This window comes from Rousettus aegyptiacus, unplaced genomic scaffold (genome assembly GCF_014176215.1).
Source record: "Rousettus aegyptiacus isolate mRouAeg1 unplaced genomic scaffold, mRouAeg1.p scaffold_m13_p_5, whole genome shotgun sequence".
Taxonomy (NCBI): domain Eukaryota; kingdom Metazoa; phylum Chordata; class Mammalia; order Chiroptera; family Pteropodidae; genus Rousettus; species Rousettus aegyptiacus.
This window is the reverse complement of record NW_023416308.1, coordinates 21564138-21585404: the sequence shown is the minus strand read 5'-3', so window position 1 is coordinate 21585404 and position 21267 is coordinate 21564138. Positions and strand designations below refer to the sequence as shown.

The following is a 21267-nucleotide window of genomic DNA, read 5'->3' as shown; positions in this document are numbered from 1 at the left end:
GGGGGAATGAACATGGAGGTAGGGGGCCCTGGGCAGGCATTGGCCTTGGGTCTGAATCCCAGGGGTGGATGTCGAACACTGCCCCCTCCCTGGTTGTGCTTCTGTGGGCCTCAGTCTCATCTCTGACAAAGGGAAGAAGGAGGCTTGCTCTGAATTTCAGACAGCTGGTGGGCTTCAAACTCTATGTTCCTGTGAGGTGTTATTAGCACCTGGGGAAAGAGATGCCAGATGCCATTTTCCTCTAAATAAAAATAATCACTTGATTCTTGGACAAGAAGGCCTCAGGAGAACCTGGTTTCTTTTTCCCCCTTTAATCCATCCCAGAGAGATCAAACGCTCCCCATTTTGAGAGACCCTTCAATGAAATCTCTCAGCTCCCTTGGTCATCTCTCCAGCATCCGAACAAACCCTTTATCAGGAAGTCCTTTCTTCTAGCTAACCTAAGTGGAACAGGCTGATCCCACAGCCAGTTTCCTCACAGCCTGGCCTGCTGGCTGGAAGGACTGGGCAAGCCATTGGGGAGCCAGTTAGAAAGACTTTCGAATATTTCTCACGGCCCCTCATAAGATAAGAACGTTTTGTCTTTGTCTAGATCTGATCTTCGCACTGTCTGGTTTTGAGCAGACCGGAGTGAGAGAGAAACGGCCTTTTTGGAGGGTCATATGGCAGCATCTGTCAGAGTTGTAAATGTCCTTGCTCTTTGCCCCAGACAGTCTTTCTGGAAACTGCCTACAGAAATAGGTGTGTCGACCCTGAGATGGATGTGCAAGGATGTTTGGGCCAGCATTGTTTAGAATAAGTGAGCAAAAAAGGAACTCCCTACATACCCATAAGTGAGGGAGAGTTAAAAAGATGTTGGTTCTGTCAAGTGAAAGGATATTTAGAGAGAATTTGCTTCAGGACAAGGGTCCAGAACATAAATATGGTCAATATTTCCCAATTCGCTTTTCACATAAATGATTTCATGTGCAGAATCCCTATGAAGTTGGTTCGATCAGCTTCATTTAGCTGAGGAAGAAACCATTTCAGCTCAGAGGATTGTTGATGAATGCGGTGCCACAGATGTGAGGTGACTTGTCCGGGGTCACACAGCGGGTGAGTTGGGGAGAGGGCTTGGGTCCGAGTTCTGGCCTCAGAGTTCAACTTCCTTATGGGTAGTGGTCTACCGTACAGGTGGGGAAAGAGCTCTGAGCTCCAGGGAGCAGCCCTGACGTGATTGTCTCACACACAGACGTCACCTGCTTGAGGGGTGAGCCCAGACTGCAGTTTACCTGGGCTTGGCTGTCTCTGGCGTGGAGTCAGTTCAGGGTTCCTTCTGGTCTGTCGGCGGGGCCTGTGCACTCTCCCAGAGAGTGCACAAAGGGCGATCACAGATGGCAGAGCTGGAGAGCCTTTGTGTCATCATGTGTTTCCAAGGATATCCCTCATACGCACGTGCTCCTAGGTCCTACCGGTGGGTTTGCTAGGTCAAAGGGGACATGTGTAGCATTATCAGGGATACTGCCGAATGACTCCTTAAAGATATGTCACCCATTTCCACTCCTACCTTGGTCTAAGAGTGTTCCCATTTCCCCATATCCTTGACAACACAGCTAGTTTTTAGTTTTTTTTCCCAATTGGATGGGTGACATATAGTCTTCCATTGTTTTAGTTAGCTCTCCGATTACTGGTAATATAGGGGCTTTTCTCTCATTTAGGTGAGACAGAGTTTCTCTCCTATGAATTACCTGTTTCTATACTTAGTCGCCACTTGTGTTGGTTGTGTATTTGTTGATTTTCAACTTTTTTGAGCCATAAAATCTTTTGTTCTAATAAACTCTTACTAAAAATGCTAACAGAAGTTGAATGAAAGTCAAGAGGGATAGGATACCCAGGGCATTTGTTTGCCTCCCTTTGGCCCCTGCAGGGGCCCCTGGAGCTCAGTGGAGCATAGTTTTCAAACAATTGCTATAGTGCTATCACTTGACCTACAAATGAGGAAACCGAGATCCCCCAGTCACCCAGAAAGGTAATGGCTGAGGCAGATCACCATCCCAGGTTACCTGACTCTCTGGGTTCCCATTCAAGAAGGATCTCTAGGTAGATAGATGATTGAAGCATCCATGTGTGACTGTTTCATAGCTTCCTGTCTATGCTCTTCACTGTGTGTGTGTGTGTGTGTGTGTGTGTGTGTGTGTGTGTCTTATTGCAATGGCTGGAACTTCTAATTCAACATGATTGGTGGTTGTGGTGGAGGTGAAGGTGGTGGTGATGCATGTGGTCCACGATGGTGGAGGTGGAGGTGGTGATGGTGGAGCCGGTGGTGGTAATGGACATCCTTGCCTTATTCCCAATCTTGCTGAGAATGCTTCCAAAATTTTCCAGTAGCCATAATGTTTACTGTCGCTTTTCTGGTAAATGCACTGTTTTAAGTTAAGGAAATTACTTTCTATTCTTGGATTACCAAAATTTTGTATTGCAAATAGGTTTTGAAGTTTATCAAATGCTTCCGCATATCTCCTATGATGAGATGATTCTTTTTTTCTCACTGTGGGGAACTGGATAAAAACATTCCTAAGAAACCCAAACAAGCTGGCTTTGTCTCAAGTGTGGACCCTCCCACTCTTTCACATTTTCTTGTCTCTTCTTTCTCCCTAAAATGCAGACAGTTTTCAAGGCCTGAGGAACTGGACACTAGAGGAGGGCGAGGCATCAGAATAGAAACGATCTCCTCGCGCTGGGTCAGCGCTTTCCATCTGCCTGGGTTCTGCTGCTGTTTCCTGTACTAATCCGACCGACCGGGGAGGGGGGGAGGCGCTCCCCCTACTTGTTCCAGACATAGCCTGAGACATTCTGAGGTTGCTTTAAAATGCTGGTGGCAGACAGACAGGGGGGAATCTTGAAGCCTTGCATTCCTCTCCAGGATGCCCAAGGAGGAGGGGCATGGGAAGGCTGGGCGGGTATGTGGTGGGGGAGGAATTTTTCTTGTGGAGGGGGGGCGGGGGTATTGGTTCGTGGTGTGGGGAGAAGGGCCAGTTGCTAGGCAGAATCGGCAGAGATGAATCATGTTCTGGCATGAGTTGGTTATTGGCTAAAAGGTGAAGATGTCCAAGTTTGTGGAATTTTTTTGTTTGAGCTGGAAGGGAATATGGATTCATTGGGTTCAAACCCTCACTTTACAGATAAACTACAAATACAGAGAGGGAGAAAAGTTTGGATCTCTTGTCTCCTAGTTTTTTCAGGGCCCTCACTGTGGGTACAGGCCCATGGCCAGAATAAGCCTTTGCGAGCACTTCCCTTGTTGTATGCAGTGACTGTTCCAGGCATCAGAGATTTAACGGTGAATCCTCAGACACACTCTCCTGAGCAAGACAAATCCAGAGCGTTATGTGCTATGAAGAAAAACAACAGTGTAATGACCTAGTGAGTAGGCATGGATTTCTACTTAAGTCAGGGTGGAGGGGGAGGCCTGTATGGGGAGATGACATTTAAAGTGATACCTGAATGGAGGAGGCAGCCCCATGAAGCTCTGGGGAAGAGGATGCTGGGCGGAGGGGCCAGCATGTGCAAATGCCCTGAGGTAGGAATGAGCTTGGTGAATTTAAGGGAAAGCAGGGAGGCCAATGGGACTGGAGTGGGCTGAGTGAAGCAAAAAGTGAGCAAAACCTGGGTCAGGCAGGTTTTTGGATGCCAGGGAGAGGTTCTTGCTCTGCATAAAGCAGAAGCATGATCTCCCTCCTGAGTCCTTCTCCTGCCTCGTTTTACCCGCTAAGGGCCTGTCCTGTGAATGAATGAGCATTTATTTAGTAAGCACCTATGATGTGCCCAGTTGTCCTGGGCACTTTGTCCACATAATCTCGTTTAATCCTGCAACAGCCCCTTTCAAGCTCTCCATCTAAGGAGGACAAATGAGAGAGGTCCATGCTTGCCTGGGTTCACTCAGTGCAGGCATCCCTGACCCAAGCTCTCTCCCTTGAGGTTAACTTGGCCAGAAAAGGATTCGCCTGCACGAGCAGACTGTCCTTTGGTTCAGCTCCCTAGAAAAAAGAGTGGGAAAGGTCGAGAGGAGACTCAGATCCCGTGGCCACCAAAGAAGCCTTTCCAGGAAGCAGGGCTGCACTACCCTGGGGCCTTTGGGGTCGGAATGGATGAGTACCCGCTCGAAGGGAGATTGTCCTCAGGGGCGCCCTGCTGTTGTGAGAAAGCAAGCAAGATTCTGGGGCTGAAGGGCAAGTGGGACAGTATGAGAAGCTCCCACAAAGCTCCTCTGCCCCAGATAGTGAGCCCAACAAATGCCTGGAATTCCACACTTAATGATTTATTCATTGGTACTAAGCATTGCTCTTGGCCCCTCTTCTTGTAAAATGCAAATCTCCTTTGGACAAAAAGAGTAAGAAGAAGAAGTCTTGAACCCAACAGTGCGATAAATTTTAGAGAATGTAAATGATAGGGGCCCCAACACCAGACAGCTCTGAGGGATGATCGAATTGATAGCTCCTCAGAGGGTCAACAGACACTTTAGTTGGGGCTATGCCTGCTGCCTGTCTCCTCCCTTTGCCCAATCCTGCATTCATAACTGCTTTTCCATGGGTGTCTGAGCCCAAGAACACTCCCGAATAATAACCTTTGGAATCACCTGAGGAATTTGACTTGTAACAATGATGATGGCGATATTCTGATGATGACTGTGATGGTGTTAATGATGATTATGGTGATGATATTGATGATAATGATGATGATGATGATGTTGATGATAATGACAATGATGGTCATAATGTTGATGCTGACAACGTTGGTGATGGTGGATGTGTCAGTCTGCCAGGGCTGCCATAATAAAATACCACAGGCGGTGTGGCTTAAACAAGAGAAATTAATTTCCTCATAGTTCCAGAGGCTGTAAAGTCCAAGATCAAGGTTCTGATAGGGTAGAGGTTCTGGTGAGGGCTCTCTTCCTGGCTTGTAGATCTGGCCTCATATGACCTTTCCTCTGAGTGTGTTTGGAGAGACACTTCCTTTTAAAGCCCCATCATTATGACTTTTTAAAAAACTTTAATTACCTCCTGAAGACTCTATCTTCAAATACAGTTACACTGAGGGTTAAGGCTTCAACATATGAATTTTAGGGGGACACAATTTAGTCCATAGCAGAGATGATGGTGATAGTAATGATGATGACGACCACAATTGTGACAGCTCTGCTGCTGCTGAGGTTGGTGATGGTGATAGTTATGGCAGCAATGATTGTTGGTGGTGGCGATGATGATGGTGATGATGGTGGTGTGGATGATGGTGATGATAGCTCACATGTGCTGAGCACATGCCACATTCCTGGCGCGGTGCTTTTTTTCCTTTTCCTTTTTTTTTTTTTTTTTTCTTTATATTTGATATTTCTTTAATCCTCACATCACTTCTACAACTTAGGAGCTGGTATTCTGTTGATTTTTCAGCAAGGGAAATGAGGCTCAGAGAAGTTACATATCTGCTTAAGATCATGGCAGAGCGGAGATCAGAAACCAAGGCCCCAAGTCCCCATCCAAGATTGTTCCCTAATGTCTTGAGGTCCTGCACAAAAGGGGTCAGTGACACAGGGCTGCATGTGATGTCTGGGCTGACGGGGATCCAGCCCAACTCTTTGACCCACTGTCCTGAGGCCCCAGGAGCAGGAAGGGAGGCCCCTGGAACCTCTTTTGTACCAGAAGCTCCAGGGCAGCAAGAATTGTCCTCACCCGGGGTGCCTTTAGAGTTATTCTGAGAGCTGGGCTTCTCTGAAGCTAAGCCAAGAGTGGGAGTGTTTAATGTGACATTTCCAAAGATAGCTTGGTAGGGAGGTGCTGGTGGTATTTGAGGCTGGGCCTGGGGAATAGCTGTGCCCTGTGGCTGACCATGCACTATGGAGCGAGCTTGCCTGTCAAGTCATGTGTGACAAAAGTCATGTCAGTGTGTCTCCTCCATGGGTGCAGCAAGAACACAGCTTTGCATAATTTCGGAGGCCTTGCTGCAAGGGATATTCCCATGGCAAAGATACCATAAGTGGGAAGCCTGGAGGTTACAGTATTTAAAAAATAGTACTACTGCTACTACTACTACTAGTAGTAGTAGTGACAATAGTAGTAATGGTAACAATAGTTACTACTAGTAATGGTAATAATAGTACTAATGCTAATAGTAATAATAATAATAGCAGTAGAGAGAATAGTGTAGTAGCCTTGGGCAAGAATTCTGCCTCCACTACTTCCTGTCTGTGTGATCTTGGACAGATCACCTTTTCATTTCTTCATCTGTAAAATGGGATAATCATAGTATTTTAGGATTTCTGAGGAGGTAATCACTATAAAACACCCAGAAACTGTGCCTAGTAGAGTCAAGGCTGAAGTGTATGCATAATCATGACAACTGCCATAACAACAATGAACTCTTTTTATGTGCAATGTGCTTTTTATTATGCACTATCTCATTTAATCGTCATGTAAATCCGACCAGGTAGGCACTATTATTATTCCTGTCTTGCAGATGAATAAATTGAGGCTTGGGGTGGTCGAAGGGTCTTGTTCAGGGTTGCACAGTGGTAACCAGCATTTGAACCCACTCTGTCTGACTGACTCTCCAAGCTCACCCTGCTTGGTCCTGATGCTGCTTCCCTATGTAGAGGCAGTCTTCTCTGGAAAGGTAGCATTTTGGAAGTTTGGCTGATGTCATCTTGGAGGGTGGAAAAAGCAAGCAGACAGGCCAGAAAGAGCCATTGATGAGGGATGCACTCCATATCCATCTTCTGATTGAGGCTGGAGCTCACCTGCAGGGTCCCCCCAACTCTATCAAGACTCAGTGGGACCTAGAAAGAAGTCTTCTGTCCTCTCATGAAGATGGACGCAGAGTCTGCACTTTGCCCTCAAGTTCAAGAGGCCTAAATCGTAAAGAGGTGATCTCTCATTTGCTTGGCTTTTTAAGGAGATATGATGGTAGACACAGCTAGTTTTGACAAGACAATGCTTAATGCAATGTTCTAAAACTGCATTCTGATGTGGTCCCAAGTGGCTGAAATCCAGGTACAACATCTAGGAAAGCTTAGAGGTATTGTCAGAGCTGTGGTGTGGTGCTTTGAAGGGGGTGAGAGGTGGGCAGGATATCTCAGCTAGAGCATCTTGCTTTTCTGAGCTTCTGTTGTTTATCTATCCATCTATCCATCCATCCACCCACCCACCATCTATCCACCCATAGACCCATGTATGTCTCTACCTACTCCCCATCTATGTATCCATTTACCCATAAAGCCACTCATCTAATCACGTCTGTCCATCCATCTATCTACGTACTCATCCACTCACACACCTTCCCATTCACTCACCCATCCATCGACCTACCCAACCATCTATTTATCCACCTGCACATAAACCCACCCATTCACCCACCCATCAATCCATCCATCCATCCGTCCATCCATCTATCCATCCACTCGCCTGTCTACCCATTTAATAAGCATTCATGGAGCCCCTAGTAAGTCAAGAACTGTAGCAGATGTTGGGTTCGCTAGTTAAGACATTGCCATGAAAAGAATCCACACAGTCATCAACAGAAAACTAAATTTCAGACCATCATATATAGAATACTGTGTAGCTGTTAATAAGATTGAGACAGGTCTATAGGAACTGATAGAAGAAATAGACTCAAGAAAAAAAGAAAAAGATACAGAAGTCTGGGAAGTGTGTTAGCTACCATTTGCGTAAAAAAAGAAAAAATATGGGTAGACTATTTAAACATATATATACTTGGATATGCCTAGAAAATTTCTGGAAGGACATCTAAGAAACAAGTATCAGAGATTGCCTCTGAGGAAGGAGACTGGGGAATTAGTAGGGGTGGCAAGGAAACACATATATCACGCCGTTCCATTTCGAGCTGTTTGAATTTTGTTAAATAGTGTGTTACCTGTTTAAAATTGAAAAAAGTAATTTATATTAAAAGAAGACTCTCTGGGTGATGATATAAAAAGATAAGAAAATAGCAAATTACAATGCTATCTATGATACATATGTGATTAGAGAAGTATTGGAGACTGTAGGAGTATAGCGGGTCACCTAGCTTAGCCCAGGGAAATCAGGGGAGGCTTCCCAAAGGATACCTGAGATGAGGCTCCCAGGCTGAGTGGAAGTTAAGCGAAGATGCCTGGCAAGGGCCTTCCTGGCAGCAGGAACAGATGAGCAGAGGCCTGCAGTTAAGGTTCAGTGTAGCTGGAACAAAGTGACCAATGTGGTAGCAGGTTTAGAATTTGTCTGAAAGACAATGGCAAGTCATGGATGAGTTTTAAGCAGAGGAGTGACAGGGTCAGAGTTTTGCTTAGAAATATCCTTCTGGTGGCCATGTGGGAGATGGATCGCGACAGTGAGACTGGAGGCAGGAAGACCGATGAGGAGGCCAAGTGAGGGATGATGAAGGCCTGGACTAAGGCAAACCCAAGGTGGGCAGAGAGGAAGGGATTCAAAAGCTCTTTAGATATGTGAAGTGTGACACCTCAGAAGACAGTGAGCATCTACTGAAACAATTTTACCCAAATGCTTTGCAAAGCGTACAGTACTTCATAGTGGTTCCCACCCATGGGTGCACATTAGAGACTCCTGGAGAGCTTTTAATAAAACCAGTGCCTAGGCCCCACCCCCAGGGCATAGGATTTAACTGGGCTTTGGGATGAAATTTGGCTCCCTGGCGACTATGATGCACAGCCAGGGCGAGGGCCGCAGTGCTTGGTGATGGATTGGCCAAATGAATGAATTAGGGCTCATCCCGGGTTGGTTCATCTTATTCATGTGATGCTCAGGGCACAGAAGAGCGGCTGATGTGAAGTCAGAATCCTTGGTATGCTCTGCTGGAAGGAAACGAGGTGGGAGAAGCTTGAGCTTTAGAGTCACACAGCCCAAGTGAGCTGCCTTGAGTCAGTTGACCCATGGAGCCAGTTTTCTTGTTTGAAACAAACCTCAGTGGGTTGTTATGAGACTTAACAGGATTACAGATATAAGAACCTGGCACAGGGCGTGGGTGCTTGATGGACTATCATAACTCACGTTAAGATCTCCATGGCAGATTTTACTTGGAGATGCCAAGACCCACTTGGAGACAGAATACGCCCTGTACTTGAGCTCACCGAAGGGTATCTGATGCCCTCGTGTGGTTAAAACTAGATTTGTCTGGGAAAAGGAGTGTTTAATGTAAATTAAAAACAAAAACAAAAACAAAAACCCACTCATTTCTTTTAGCTGCACAACCATATATTTTGAGATTTGGGCTATCCTGGTAATGTTGTTTGGGCTGTTTATGAGACGTTTCTGATGTGTAGAATTCAGCTTCAACTCCCAGAGGATGTTAACCAGGACAAAAATGTCTCATTTAAAAAAAATTACAAAGAAAAGTGGTGGGGAATTGCAGTGTTACCACATATAATAAAGAAGGGAAAGAGACCAATACAGCCTAGAGAGACTGTGAATTAAATAGTAGAACATGCCACAAAGAAAAATCTGACATGGTTCCACCTGGTGGCTCTAATTTGAGATTATAAAAGTCCCGCTCTGTCGTAGCCACAGGCTGTGGAGGGGATGGCCTTTGAAGTTCTGTGCCCCTCCCAAGAACCCAGAGGATTTTAAAATATATTTTAACAGAGGAGGTATATTTAAGAGAAGAGGCAGCCAGCCTATGTCTGAATAAGAACAACAGAAAAACCACCATCAGAAAAGACAAACTTAGTCTGGGAGAGTTGAAAGAAAATTGAGATTCAGCTGGTATTTTTATTTTATGTTTTCACTAGAACATTGAGCCTCCTTTAGTGGGATTTTAGTTGGTGTATGGCTGTGGGTATACCCTCCCCTTCAACCCTGGGGGAGGGAGATAAGGGCACAGAGGGACAGTGATTAGAACATATGAGCTAGGGATGGATGTTTCCAACTTTAGCTCACTGTACACATAAAGACAGTTCAGAATGAACCATGTAAACGTCCCACTTGTGCAGGACAAAGAATGGAACAAAGAAGTTTCTTCCCTATGGCCTATCTGCCACCACACAAACTGGAATCACCTGTCTAGACCTAAGGGTAAATTCTGAATTTTAAACTCATTCAATTTCCCAGGTGCTCTTTATCTATTTTGTCCACCACTTTAGGGTATTGTCTAAGCCAGAGTTTGCCAGATTTTAGATTTTGCAAGTCAGTGAAATTACAAAAGGAATTTTCTGTTCTTTGCGAAGAGCAACCAAAAGTGATGGCTACCTCTTTTCACCTTCTCCCATTTCATAAAACATGATACACATGTGGCTTTGTAAAAGTCTCCGTGCAGTTTTCACTCCCATTTGCTCAGAAAAGTGCATGTGTCATCATGGTCCAGCATCTGGGAACACCAAGGAGCTTTGGAAACTCTCTGGGGTGAGTGAGGAAGCCAAGAGACAAGGCTTAGGAGACAAAAATATTGTCTTACATTCTTTTATTTACTGCATATATGCAGATGTCTTATGTACAATACTTAGTTCTATCGAAGAATCATAAGACATTCTATTGGCCATCTTCCCCAAAATGAATTCAGGTAAAATAGATCTTCATGTACTTCACGCACTTTCAAAACTCGAGACTTCATTACAGATTTTGAGACCATATACACAATTCAAAATATATAGAAACTGGGTTAAGGCGACAAAAGTGGGCTGAAAGAAACCACAGGATTCAGAACAATTAAGCTGTATATTTTGCTTGCATTAGAGCCACAAAGTGAACATCAAAATGTGTGTATTGTATAGCTCACTGCAGCACGAGGGGCTTCTGAAATCTACGGTGACAGCATGGCGGGTGGGCAAGCAGCTGATGTGTCCTGCTGGAATCTTTGCCTAGGGCTCACTTCTTCTCTGCCTCTCCTTTCTTGGGTTCTTGTTTCAGTTTGTAATCAGCCAGGGCGGCTTTGATCGCATCTTCAGCCAGCACTGGAAGTAAGGGAAGGAAAGAGAGCCTAAGTTTCTAGACATTGAGAAATGAAGTCTTTAAGAGCCGGAGGGCAGTGGTGCTAGACATGGCATCACAGTCCCCTAGCCAGGGTGAAGCCAGCCAGCTGTTTCCAGAGCTGGATTCCTCCTACGGTGGGTTTGGAGACAGAGTGAGGTTAATACCTGGGATTCTAGCTCCTTAGCCTCTTGGAATCCACTCCCTCCTGTAAAAATGGACAATCATTCATGCTTTTCTTGCTGGGATTATGTGATGCACAGTGGGGACAACATTGGTTAGTTCTCATCTGCTTACACGAAAGTCTGGAGTAAACGTAGCGGATGCTGGATAAGCTGGTTAGTGTAATGTTGGCCACGTCATTTGTTGATGGGATGGCGTCTGCCACATGATCCTCTAATGATTTCAAGTTTGAAAATTTATTTTGGAGTTGATATTAAAAGTGAGGTTATGGGGAAAAATAAAAATTGAGAGCTGGAATGACAGCAGAAAGCAAGCAAACATCAGAGACCTTTAGCTCAAGGTTTCAGTACCCAAGAAAACCTAATGAAAAGGCTGGGGTTTTTCTGAAGCCATGTGAAATGTTTATAAGCTATGGCCTTTATTCATGGGTACTTGAAATTCTAGCTCAAGTGGAAAGAACACGGGTTTTAGCAGACTCCTTGAAGAATGCACCAGCGTGTCCTTGTCCCAGTACTCAGTCCTTCTCAGGTGAGTCTTACCCTAGCAAGCGGCTTGGCTCTCTGCTGGTTTTTAACTAATTTGGTCAGAAAATCTCCATCAATATGTCAAGGCTGTTGTTTCTCATTCCCTCCTTTCCCAAGGTTAAGAAAAGATGAAATTAGTTGTAGATTTAAGACAGAGACTGAACTGGAAGGCCAAGTATCAGTCTTTAAGCTTCGAGGCTTTTTCTTATGACAGGGTAGAGGGGAGTATTGCACAACTGGGCTCAGTCATCCCATATACACAGAAGCAGACCCTAACAGCAACAGAATATGGACAGAAGTGATGAAATATGCCACGAACAGGATTATGGTGAAAGCTAATTTCTTCCCCTCTGCTGGTCCTAACTTTACTACATTGGGGTGGGAACAGTACTGATTCCAGAATCAAAGACTGGGACTTAGATCCTGGCTCTCCTACTTAGGAGCCATGTGACTGGGGTGCTTTAACCTGAACCTCCGTTTCCTTGTTTTAAAGGAGAGGTAATGACACCTCTTGTGGCCTGGAGGCTTCTGAGGTTTAGAAATGATGCTCGAAGTGCTCAGCATGATGCCTGGTGCACGCTACCTCCTGTATGACTCTCCTGGAGACTCTCCTGGGGCTCGAGCCCTCTGAAGGTTATAAAGATGGACCCCATGAACACAAACGCAAGTTGATGCCATTACAAAATCCCTTCCCACTGTCCAGGCTTGTTGGCATCCTGGAAAGCAGAGACTTACTGGAGCAGTGCAGTTTCACAGGGGGAAGGCAGAGTTCCTTGGCAATATCTGTGTTTTTGATGGTCAAGGCTTCCTCCACCTGAGATGCATACAGGAAAGAGAAGCAGTGTTAGTGAAGCTCTACCTTGAGGGACAGATAATAAAAAAGGGAAAGTCAAAGAGGCCCTCAGAGTAGGGGGGTGGGAAATGATTTCTGTTAATAACCCAAACAAGGGGCTGAGGACCTTCTCAGGACCCCCACTGTGCATCAAGGCTGTAGTTGAGATTCTCAGATATGAAGTATACACAACTGCAGTGCTCGGCAGGTGTGTGCAAGGCTGGCAAAGACCAGCGAAGATGCTTCCACAGGCTGAGAGGACTTGTGAGAAATCTCTCAGGGATCTGCTGGAAGTCAGCAACATGAGTCTTTTTAAAAAGGGCAGTGAATTTCAATGCTGGTTTTGTAAATGTCGGCTTCTCCAATGCTTATGGGAAATGTTTAGAATAAGACTCCTTGATGAAAAATGCCGAATGGCATCAGGGAGGTTGGAGATATGTCAGATAGACCCGTGGCACTCTGGCAGTGGCACAGACAGGTCTTGAGATGAGAGCTCTTTAGGCTCATTCATCCTCTGCTGAAAGGAGACTATTTCCTCCACACAGATTGAAAATGATACCTGGGGTTTGGCTGAGAGCCTGAGGGCAAAACAGGAGGCAGCCAGTTCCTTACCCACATGGAACAGAATCCCACTGTCTTAAGGAAAGCCAGGTTGCCTCACCTATCCCTCAATTTCCCAATTCCTCTAACTCCACCGAATTATGATTTAAGTTTTGTTCCTGGACACTCAGATGGGAGGATCTCAAGGTCAAAGAAAGGCTTCATTCCTCCATTTTCTGATCACAACTCATAGTCTTCTAAGGGTTGAGAATTGGAAAGGAAGCACAGGTACCTTGTCTCTTCACCTCCCCTTTTCCTGTGGACAGTTCTTAACAAATCAGAGCCACTTCCTGTCAGAACAGGTCCAGGTCTGTGCTTCCTTGGCCCAGGAGTTTGCTAAGCCAGAAGATCCACAGGAAGCAGGTGACATTTGGCCTGGCATACTGCTTTGCTAGAGCTGCCCAGCTCCCCAAGCATGCTTCTCCATGACTCAGTTCCCTGAACTTGGTCCCTTGGGGCCACAAAGATGAACACCCTGCTGTATGACTTTTCTGAGAAGTTTTAATGATGACTACATTTTAGAAAGTCCAGCTCTTCATTGGATTTGGGATCTTCTACTTCTGCAGCTGCAGAGGCTTTGGCAGAGAAAAGGAAGATGTTCCGGCCTTTCTTATCACCTCTCAGAGGGTCTGTAACCAGCCACCTGGATTATTTTGATATTTGTTCACTTTGTCCTTATCCTCACTGTTTTTGATTCTTCAATCCCTCTTTTAGCATAGGCCAGTTTGTTATTTCCTGAATCCTTTTAAGCTACTTGCAGTCCTTCCTGAAATACGATGGGAGGAAATAAACAAGAAAAGCCACTACACAATACCCCCTGACATGACTGAAGACACCTAAGAAATTATAACAACAACCTTGGAGAAAGCCAAAGATTTCTTTTCAGCTCTATTTTGTTAGATGGAGAGGAGAGGACATTTTTTTTTTCTATTTAATGAAAAACAGAACACTATCAAAACTCCCAAACAAAAATGATGAACAATCGCCCCCAATTAAAAAAAAAACACAACAAAATTACCCATAATTCCACGTGGAGAAGAATTTAATTAAAATCTGGGTAAGAGATATTAAAAAGAAATTCTTAGAATAATATTTAGAAAAAAATCAGTCCCGTGCCCCAGTCTTTCCCTTGTTTGAGAGTCAGGTTTGTAGAGAATGTGATTTAATTCTTTCAGATTTGTGAGCAACCTTACCGTCTTCCCTTTCACCCATTCGGTGGCTAGGGAGCTGGAGGCAATCGCAGAACCACAGCCAAATGTTTTAAACCTGGCATCCACGATCTTCCCCTTTTCATCCACTTGAATCTAGAAAAGAGGAGTTGGATCACCCTGTAGAACCTGGTACTCATGGAAGTTCACTGGGGCTCTCCCCAGCTTTGGTCTTGCTTTCCACATTAAGTTTTGGCATTAATTACTGAGTTTGCTTTGTTTCAAAGAGTTCAGTGACAAAATGTTAAATGTAGGAACAACTATACAGAATTATATAGACCTACCTGGTAAAGATCAGCTGAAAAACATGCCCCCTCCGCAGTTTTTTGTTTTGTTTTGTTTTGTTTTTGCAACCCTAACTTATTTTTTGGTTATAAAGTTCTTATGGCTGCTGGGTCAATCTGCCTCTTAAAATACTGGGAGAATCTGCACTAATGGTCTCTAGTTAATGCTTTTTTCTTGGGTATCAAATTATATTCAGTTTAGTGGTTCCATCCTGCCTTGTTTCTATTTTCTAAGATACACATAAAGACTCTGGCAAGCTGCCCACCCACCATGATGAAGCAGATTGTGGATAAAGCTATAGTTTATCCAGAATGCCAGTCACTACCTTTCTCTTGTCTCCAATTTGGGGGAGGTTTGTTTTATTGCATTGCTTATTTCATTGGGGATTGCTAGCTGAATTGATTGTCAGTAAAATTCACAAAACCTTTTACTTAGCTGAAGTCGGAATTAAGCTGATTCAGTGAGTAGAAAAGTGAGATCAGTTTACTACATCAGAAAGGGTCCGAATAGTATACTAGCAGGAGAATGAGGATTCATTTCTCATTTCTAATCATTTGTAACACTGACTCATCCTATCTCATAGGAATCAAAATGGAGATTGAATGAAATGGCATATGTGCAAATAATTTGTAAACTATGAAACATTGTATAAGCATGGGGATACCATTACCATCAAAGGTGAAAATCATCTGTACCTGTAATTTCATTACATCACCACATGCTGGAGCCCCGACTAATCCAGTTCCAACATTTTTAGATGTTTTGTCAAGAGACCCCACATTTCTAGGATTTTCATAATGATCAACAACCTGAAATGAGAGAGTTAAGAGAAATCATGATCACTCTTTTTTTGGCACTGACTTGATGGTAAGCTTCTTGACGTCAGCAACCTGAACTTCACCTGGGTGGGAAGGCTTACACTCATGTCAAGGAGAACCATTTGTGATCCAAAGTCTTTTTGTATCTTCTTTCCACTATCTTCAGAGATTTGAGATACTGGAGAAAAACTGGCAAAATCATGTCTTAGTTCCATAGGGTTTTTAACCACATATAATTATTTGACCTTTACCCACCTAAGTTGCTAGGTTTGGGCTCATACAACATTTTTATTTCCAAATAAAATCCATTCTTAAAGAATGATTACTATTAAAACATTAAAAATAATTATGGTCCATAAATTGGAGGTTTTCCCAGAAGCCTCAAGGAGACTATTACAGGAACAATGCTATGGAATGTGTCTGGTTCTGTACATGATAAATATCAGCTTCATTCGGTTCAGCGTCCTGAAATCGCCCTGGTGCAGCAGCACACCCTGGTGGCTCCGAGACTGCAAGCCCGAATTCATTCAGCATGTAGTGTCAACAAAACACACCCCCGGGAGGAGGAGGAGCAAAGTCCTTGGCAACGTATTGAAGCCAGAACAGAAAAAAATATCTATTCAAACTGGCACAGAGAAGGCCTTGAGGTTTGTTTACCAGTTAGCCTTAAGTATAGCGATCTTCCAGGCCTGCTCCCCCCACTGATCCGACGATAGATGTTGACTCCAAGCCCAAGGACGTACAAGATGATATCCAATTTGGACTTTTTGCCCCATGTTGATATGCCGCAAATTTTAGTTGTTTCCCAAGTGCGAGAATCTCACATCTAAGGGATTTTACATCCCTGAAAGGCAAAGGCTGCAAACTACATACCAATCCCTACATCCGCCCCCAGTCCCAAAACAAAATGAAAATAAAAACATTATAACTGCTGGTTACGTGTCTGACTCCACCCGGAGGCTATGAGCTCCTACAAGAATAACAACAGCGGCACCACAGATGGGATGGCCTCTATGTGCGAGGCATCATGTCGAGGGCTCTCAAACATTATCTCATGTAGGGAGCTGCTGATATACCTATTTTACAAATGGGGAAATAGTTTGGCGAAGGGTAGTGACTTGCCCAAGGTCACTTGGCTAGGGCAGTGGCTTGGCTGAAGCCGGGGTGTGTGTGTGTGTGTTCGTTCCGGAGTCAGGCTGGCAGGTCATAAAAGGACTCTCCTTCCTGGGTTGTTGGGATGTTTAAAGGCTAGGATGCCCGGCATCACAGCCAGTAGCTGGGCCCACGGGCAATCATTTTTATTTCATGCGCGGTTAGTGTCACTGCGCAGCGAGGGAAAATTAGTTGAGACAACATTGTGAGAGAGGGCAGGCCCTCCATCCAGGGCTGGGCGCCGTCCCTACCCCTGGCCGTAGTGGGGGCTCCCCAGGCCGCGCAGAATCCGGTGGCCACTCTTTCTCAGGCTAGGTCCTCGCATTCCCGCCCCCTGATCAATGCGGACCCCGCCCACCCCCTCGCCCGACCTTACTTTCTTGTGATAGAGCCGGGCCGGAGCTGACAGCTCCCGGACCGGCAGGCGCGGGCTCCGGAGCAACAGAGCCGAAGCCGCCCGCCTCAGATGGCCAGCTCCCGCCGCCGCCATCTTGCAGGCTTGCGCCTGCGCAGTCTACACGCGGAACCGAGACGCGGGGCGCGCCCGCGAGTCGGCTTCTAGCTAGAACTCGCGCCCCGACATCACCAGGACTTCGCGCCTGCGCCCTTCCGCTCTGTGCACGTGTTCGTGCTTTGGCCCCGCCTTGACCACGCCCCTCGGGGGGCGGGGCGCGGAGCGGGCAGGTCTGAGGTCGCTGGAGGGCACGTCCTCCGTGTTGGGTGTTGAATCTAAGAGGATTGCAGGCTGGAGTGCGGAACCCAAGTTTGCGTTCACAAAGTCCACTGCCAGGTTGAGGCACTGAGGATCTACCGGTTCACCTCTCTTAACCCTAATTTGCAGCTAAGGACGTTGAGGTTCGCAGCGGTTTAGTAATTTGTGCAGGGTTCCTCAGAGTTGTTAAGATTCCTTTGGGATTCGAATTCGTACATTCCTGAATTAGAATTCCGCTTTTGCTCCTTCCTGGTTGTGTGACCCTAGGCAAATGACACTAGCTTTGTAAGCCTCGGTCTTCTCATTTGTACTACGTAGTTCAAAGACAAGTCTTGCATTTATGAACAAATATGTTGTTGAGTACCTACCATTTATCAAGGCGTTATACATTAGGCTTTGGGATCCAACTATAGAAAAACCCATACCTCCTGCCTCATTAAGCGTTCTAATGAAGGAGAAAGGCAATACATACTCCAATAGTTTCCTACCTCAAAAATGGGAATCTTAATTAAGGAAACGAACACTATGTTCTGATTTTTTAAAAAATGTTTATGCCAGTATTTTTACATAGAAACTGTTACAATTTATATGGCAGTACCTGGCCATTGAGTTTCTAATTAAACGTAATGTAATTTATTAATACTAGTTTGCAGAATATAATCTTACAAAAAGAGAAAACCCATACGTGTATTTAACGCCTACTAGGTACCAGACATTACGTAAAGGGGAGGAATCTCTTTGGAAAATGGGCTTTACTCATGAATTGTGCAATCAATCCCCGAGAACTTGGAGTTTTCACTGCGTTTGAGGCTCAGTTGCTGGGGAGACTTGAACTACGCGCCAGGTTAAACTAGGGGGTAAGGAAAGCGTTTATTCCCATAATCATTTTGACCTTCTCAAGATGGCGGCAAACCCTTCACTACAGTCATCACGTTCACTCTACGACTTCCTCTAATGGCTTCTCCTTCCTGTCCAAAGACCCAAATTTGTCCGAAGTTGAGCCGGAACACATGCTGTGTTAGTGGTTTTTTTTTTCTCACGAGCACTTGTACAAGTATATAAAATAACATAAGTTGCGTGTCTTTAGAGCTTTTCCCGTCATCCGAGGCTCACATTTTCCTTTTAGTTGTTAAGAGAGTGAGGTTTTGATCAGGCGCACGCCGCGGGCAGCTTTTACATAGCGGGTCTTCGGCGGCCGAGTGAAAACCCGGGAGTCAGTGGAATCGCAAGATGGCGACGGCGGCCGCAACATCGGTTTCAGAACCAGAGACTGAGCCCAAGGCGGCACCCAAGGCTGAGGGTGAGGAGGATGAGGCTAAAGCAGCTAGGACGAGGAAGAAGGTGTTATCGCGGACTGTGGCCACTGCAACGTACAAGACCATGGGGCCAGGATGGGACCAGCAGGAGGAAGGCGTGAGTGAGAGTGATGGAGATGAGTACGCCATGGCTTCCTCAGCGGAGAGCTCCCCTGGCGAGTACGAGTGGGAATACGACGAAGAGGAGGAGAAGAACCAGCTGGAGATCGAGCGGCTGGAGGAGCAGGTGAGTTTGGGGATAGGGAGTGGGCTCCTCTCAGGTTCCCAGGCCCTAGCCCGCCTCTCGCGTCCAGAGCTGTAATAAAGCCACCAGGGCCGCAAAACCGCTGTTAATCACCGGAGCTCCTGTCATTTGGGCGCTCACTGCTTGCCTGGTCTTTGCAAGCGTTATGCCATTGAACCCTCGCAGCGACCCAGTGAGGAAGTAGTGCATTCCCTTTTTTACCGGAGGAAGCTGAGGCTCCTCATGGAGTGAATTCCCTTGTTCAGGATTATATTTTTTGTAAGTGGCATTGAATTTTGAGCCGACTCCACAACTCCCACTCCTACCCACACTGTTAAACTATGTCCAGCAGTAGAAATTAGATTCTTTTTGTAAGAGTTATTTCACTGTAGAAATGATGACGTTGGTGAAGTATGGTGTGGTAGGAAATTATTGACCGTAGGGATGATTATAGAAATAGGTAGAGATTTCAGCGTATGGAGGTTAAGGCCCCACTTGTAGGTGTTCCACACCTGTATGTGCTTGGGCGGATTTCTTAATTTCTCTGAGCTTCGGCTTCTTCATCTGTAAATTAGGAGCAACAATTCCTGCATCATGTAATTGTATAACAGTAATTATAGCCAGGTGTAATTCCTGTGTAATCCAGGGTATCAGCGGGAAATAGAGGCACGTTCATTTTAGGATAATTTGAGAAAAGGTTACTAAAGGGACTACCGTATTTATAAAGATGTAGGCGGGGAAATCAGGGGTGAAGGTTCAGGACCCCAGGGTCCTTAACAGCAGGACCTGTGTCTACCATTTGGTAGAGGTGAGGGAGGTGGCCTGTTTTCCTGAATAGTCATGTAGAGAGGGCACCTAGAGAGTAGCCCTAGTTTTCCATTAGGAATTGGGATATGGGAAGAAATACCCTGACCTGCTTCTCTCCAAACATCTGCTGTTGCCTTCTCCTGGGCAACTCTGCTGGAAGCAAGAGAGCCAGTGATCCCACCTATGTATTTCACATAGCAGGGTACAGGACAGGGAGGAGAGGGTGGAGTGGGTTTGGAGGGGCAAACAGATTGAGTACATTCTCATTTTACCTAAGAGGAAATAGGCTGAGAACAAATGAGATGATGTGTTTTAAAGTCACTCATAAGAGAGGGGATTTGAACTTTTCAAGGTCGTGGACCAAGTGCCACATTGGATATGAAATCACTTAGTGATGTGAAGTTGTTAACCCATGTTACTCAACCTTGCTGGGTGTAAAATTCCTTATAATGTCCTCTCTAGCAGTGGTATTTTTGTTGTGAAATAGTGATATTCTCCATTGGTGTAGCTTGTCCCACTCATCACATACATCTAAATGTCAAAGGAACCAGTTGGGGTAGGCAGGTGGTTACCATTTCTGCTTTTTATAAATAAGTATGCCGATGTTCAGTCTTTTATTCATTCAGGAAATGCATTGTGTGCCATGTGTTCTTGTCCTGATGGAGGTCTGTTCTTGAGACTTATAGCCTTGGGCCTTTAATGAACCGTTAGCTCACTTGGATCCCACCTTTCTGTGAGGTAGGGGAAATAGGATTACCTGTTTTAGTGGAAGGGGAGACTCGTAAGCAGAGAGATCAAGTCCTTGATGTAGGGTGCCCAGTTTACTAGAGAGGAAGATGGGTCTGAGCAGAGGTTTCCTGGGTACTGGTGTTTTGCAGTTGCCTCCCTGCCTCAAGGCACTAAGGGTGGGATGGAGCTTGGAAAGTGGCCACACAGGATGGGATCTGGCAAGTGATGGTGAATTGAAGAGCTTTTGGCTTTATCCTCTTTGTCCTGGGGCTTCTATTGACCTGGTTTTTCCAAACTTCTCTCCCAACTCATCCTAATCCCATAGCTTCTAGTTCCTGCTGTAACTGCTCTTGTGGTGGAGCATAATGATGAGTAACTTCCAGGTGGGCCTGTGAAAGACTCGGGTGCCATATTTGCAAAGTCCAGTTGTCATCCCTGTGTGTGTTTTACGAAAGCTTACAAGTAACAAAAACAAAGATTTCCTATTATTTGTGTTCGTGTCCTGAAACCGAAAGTGGCATCTCATGGTGCCTTACAAGTTATTTCAGCCCACTTAGCCTGTGGTGTCCCAGTTGGTAAAACAAGAGTTGTAATAGTGCCTCCCTTAGGAGGCTGTTGTGACGCAATGTGTGTAAAGCTCCCAGCAGAGTTCGAAACATAGTAGGTGCTATGCTAAGGCCTGCTCTGTTCTCCGTTCCCTGCCTTTCCTATGATTGTAGCAGTGTGTCCTTTCACCAAGCCTCTCTGTTATTTTCCACCCCCATTCCAGGTTGTGTTAGGAAATCAGTTAGCAGTCATTTTGTTCACTGACTAAGCTGCCTCTTTGTGTAAAGCATCCTTTGTTGTTAATGATCTGAGATCAGAATAGGCCAGCATATGTGTTCATTTGTCAGTGCTGATTTCCAGCATTTCCAGTGCTGAAACATTGGAAATGT

At 45.4% G+C, this 21267-nt stretch overlaps 2 protein-coding genes across 3 annotated transcripts in view; one reads left to right on the top strand and one right to left on the bottom strand.

The window, feature by feature from the left end:
• Nucleotides 1–10420: 10420 nt before the first annotated feature.
• Nucleotides 10421–17074, bottom strand: ISCU (iron-sulfur cluster assembly enzyme). The gene is made up of 5 exons (XM_016160058.2): nt 16922–17074; nt 15271–15384; nt 14276–14386; nt 12386–12464; nt 10421–10927 (listed from the first exon to the last, which is right to left on the bottom strand). Exons 1-5 carry the CDS (start codon nt 17033–17035, stop codon nt 10842–10844), a joined length of 504 nt encoding a protein of 167 aa, XP_016015544.1. The 5' UTR covers nt 17036–17074; the 3' UTR covers nt 10421–10841.
• A 1372-nt stretch (nt 17075–18446) lies between these two features.
• The window catches only part of SART3 (spliceosome associated factor 3, U4/U6 recycling protein), a 30145-nt gene continuing 27324 nt past the window's right edge, over nt 18447–21267 (top strand). Inside the window, exon 1 of one of the 2 annotated variants that reach the window (XM_016160018.2) lies at nt 18447–18799. In XM_016160018.2, the coding sequence (XP_016015504.2) occupies nt 18488–18799 (312 nt within the window). In that variant the 5' untranslated portion in view covers nt 18447–18487. The remainder of the gene's footprint in view (nt 18800–21267) is intronic. The other variant, XM_016160019.2, reaches the window with a different exon arrangement.

Coding starts and splice junctions, on each gene's coding strand:
- ISCU (XM_016160058.2), bottom strand. CDS start 17,035: ATGGCGGCGGCGGGAGCTGGCCATCTGAGGCGGGCGGCTTCGGCTCTG. Junction 12,465..14,275: donor AATGGGTGAAAGGGAAGACG/GTAAGGTTGCTC, acceptor TATGCATCTCAG/GTGGAGGAAGCCTTGACCAT. Junction 10,928..12,385: donor TGTGAAACTGCACTGCTCCA/GTAAGTCTCTGC, acceptor CCTTACTTCCAG/TGCTGGCTGAAGATGCGATC.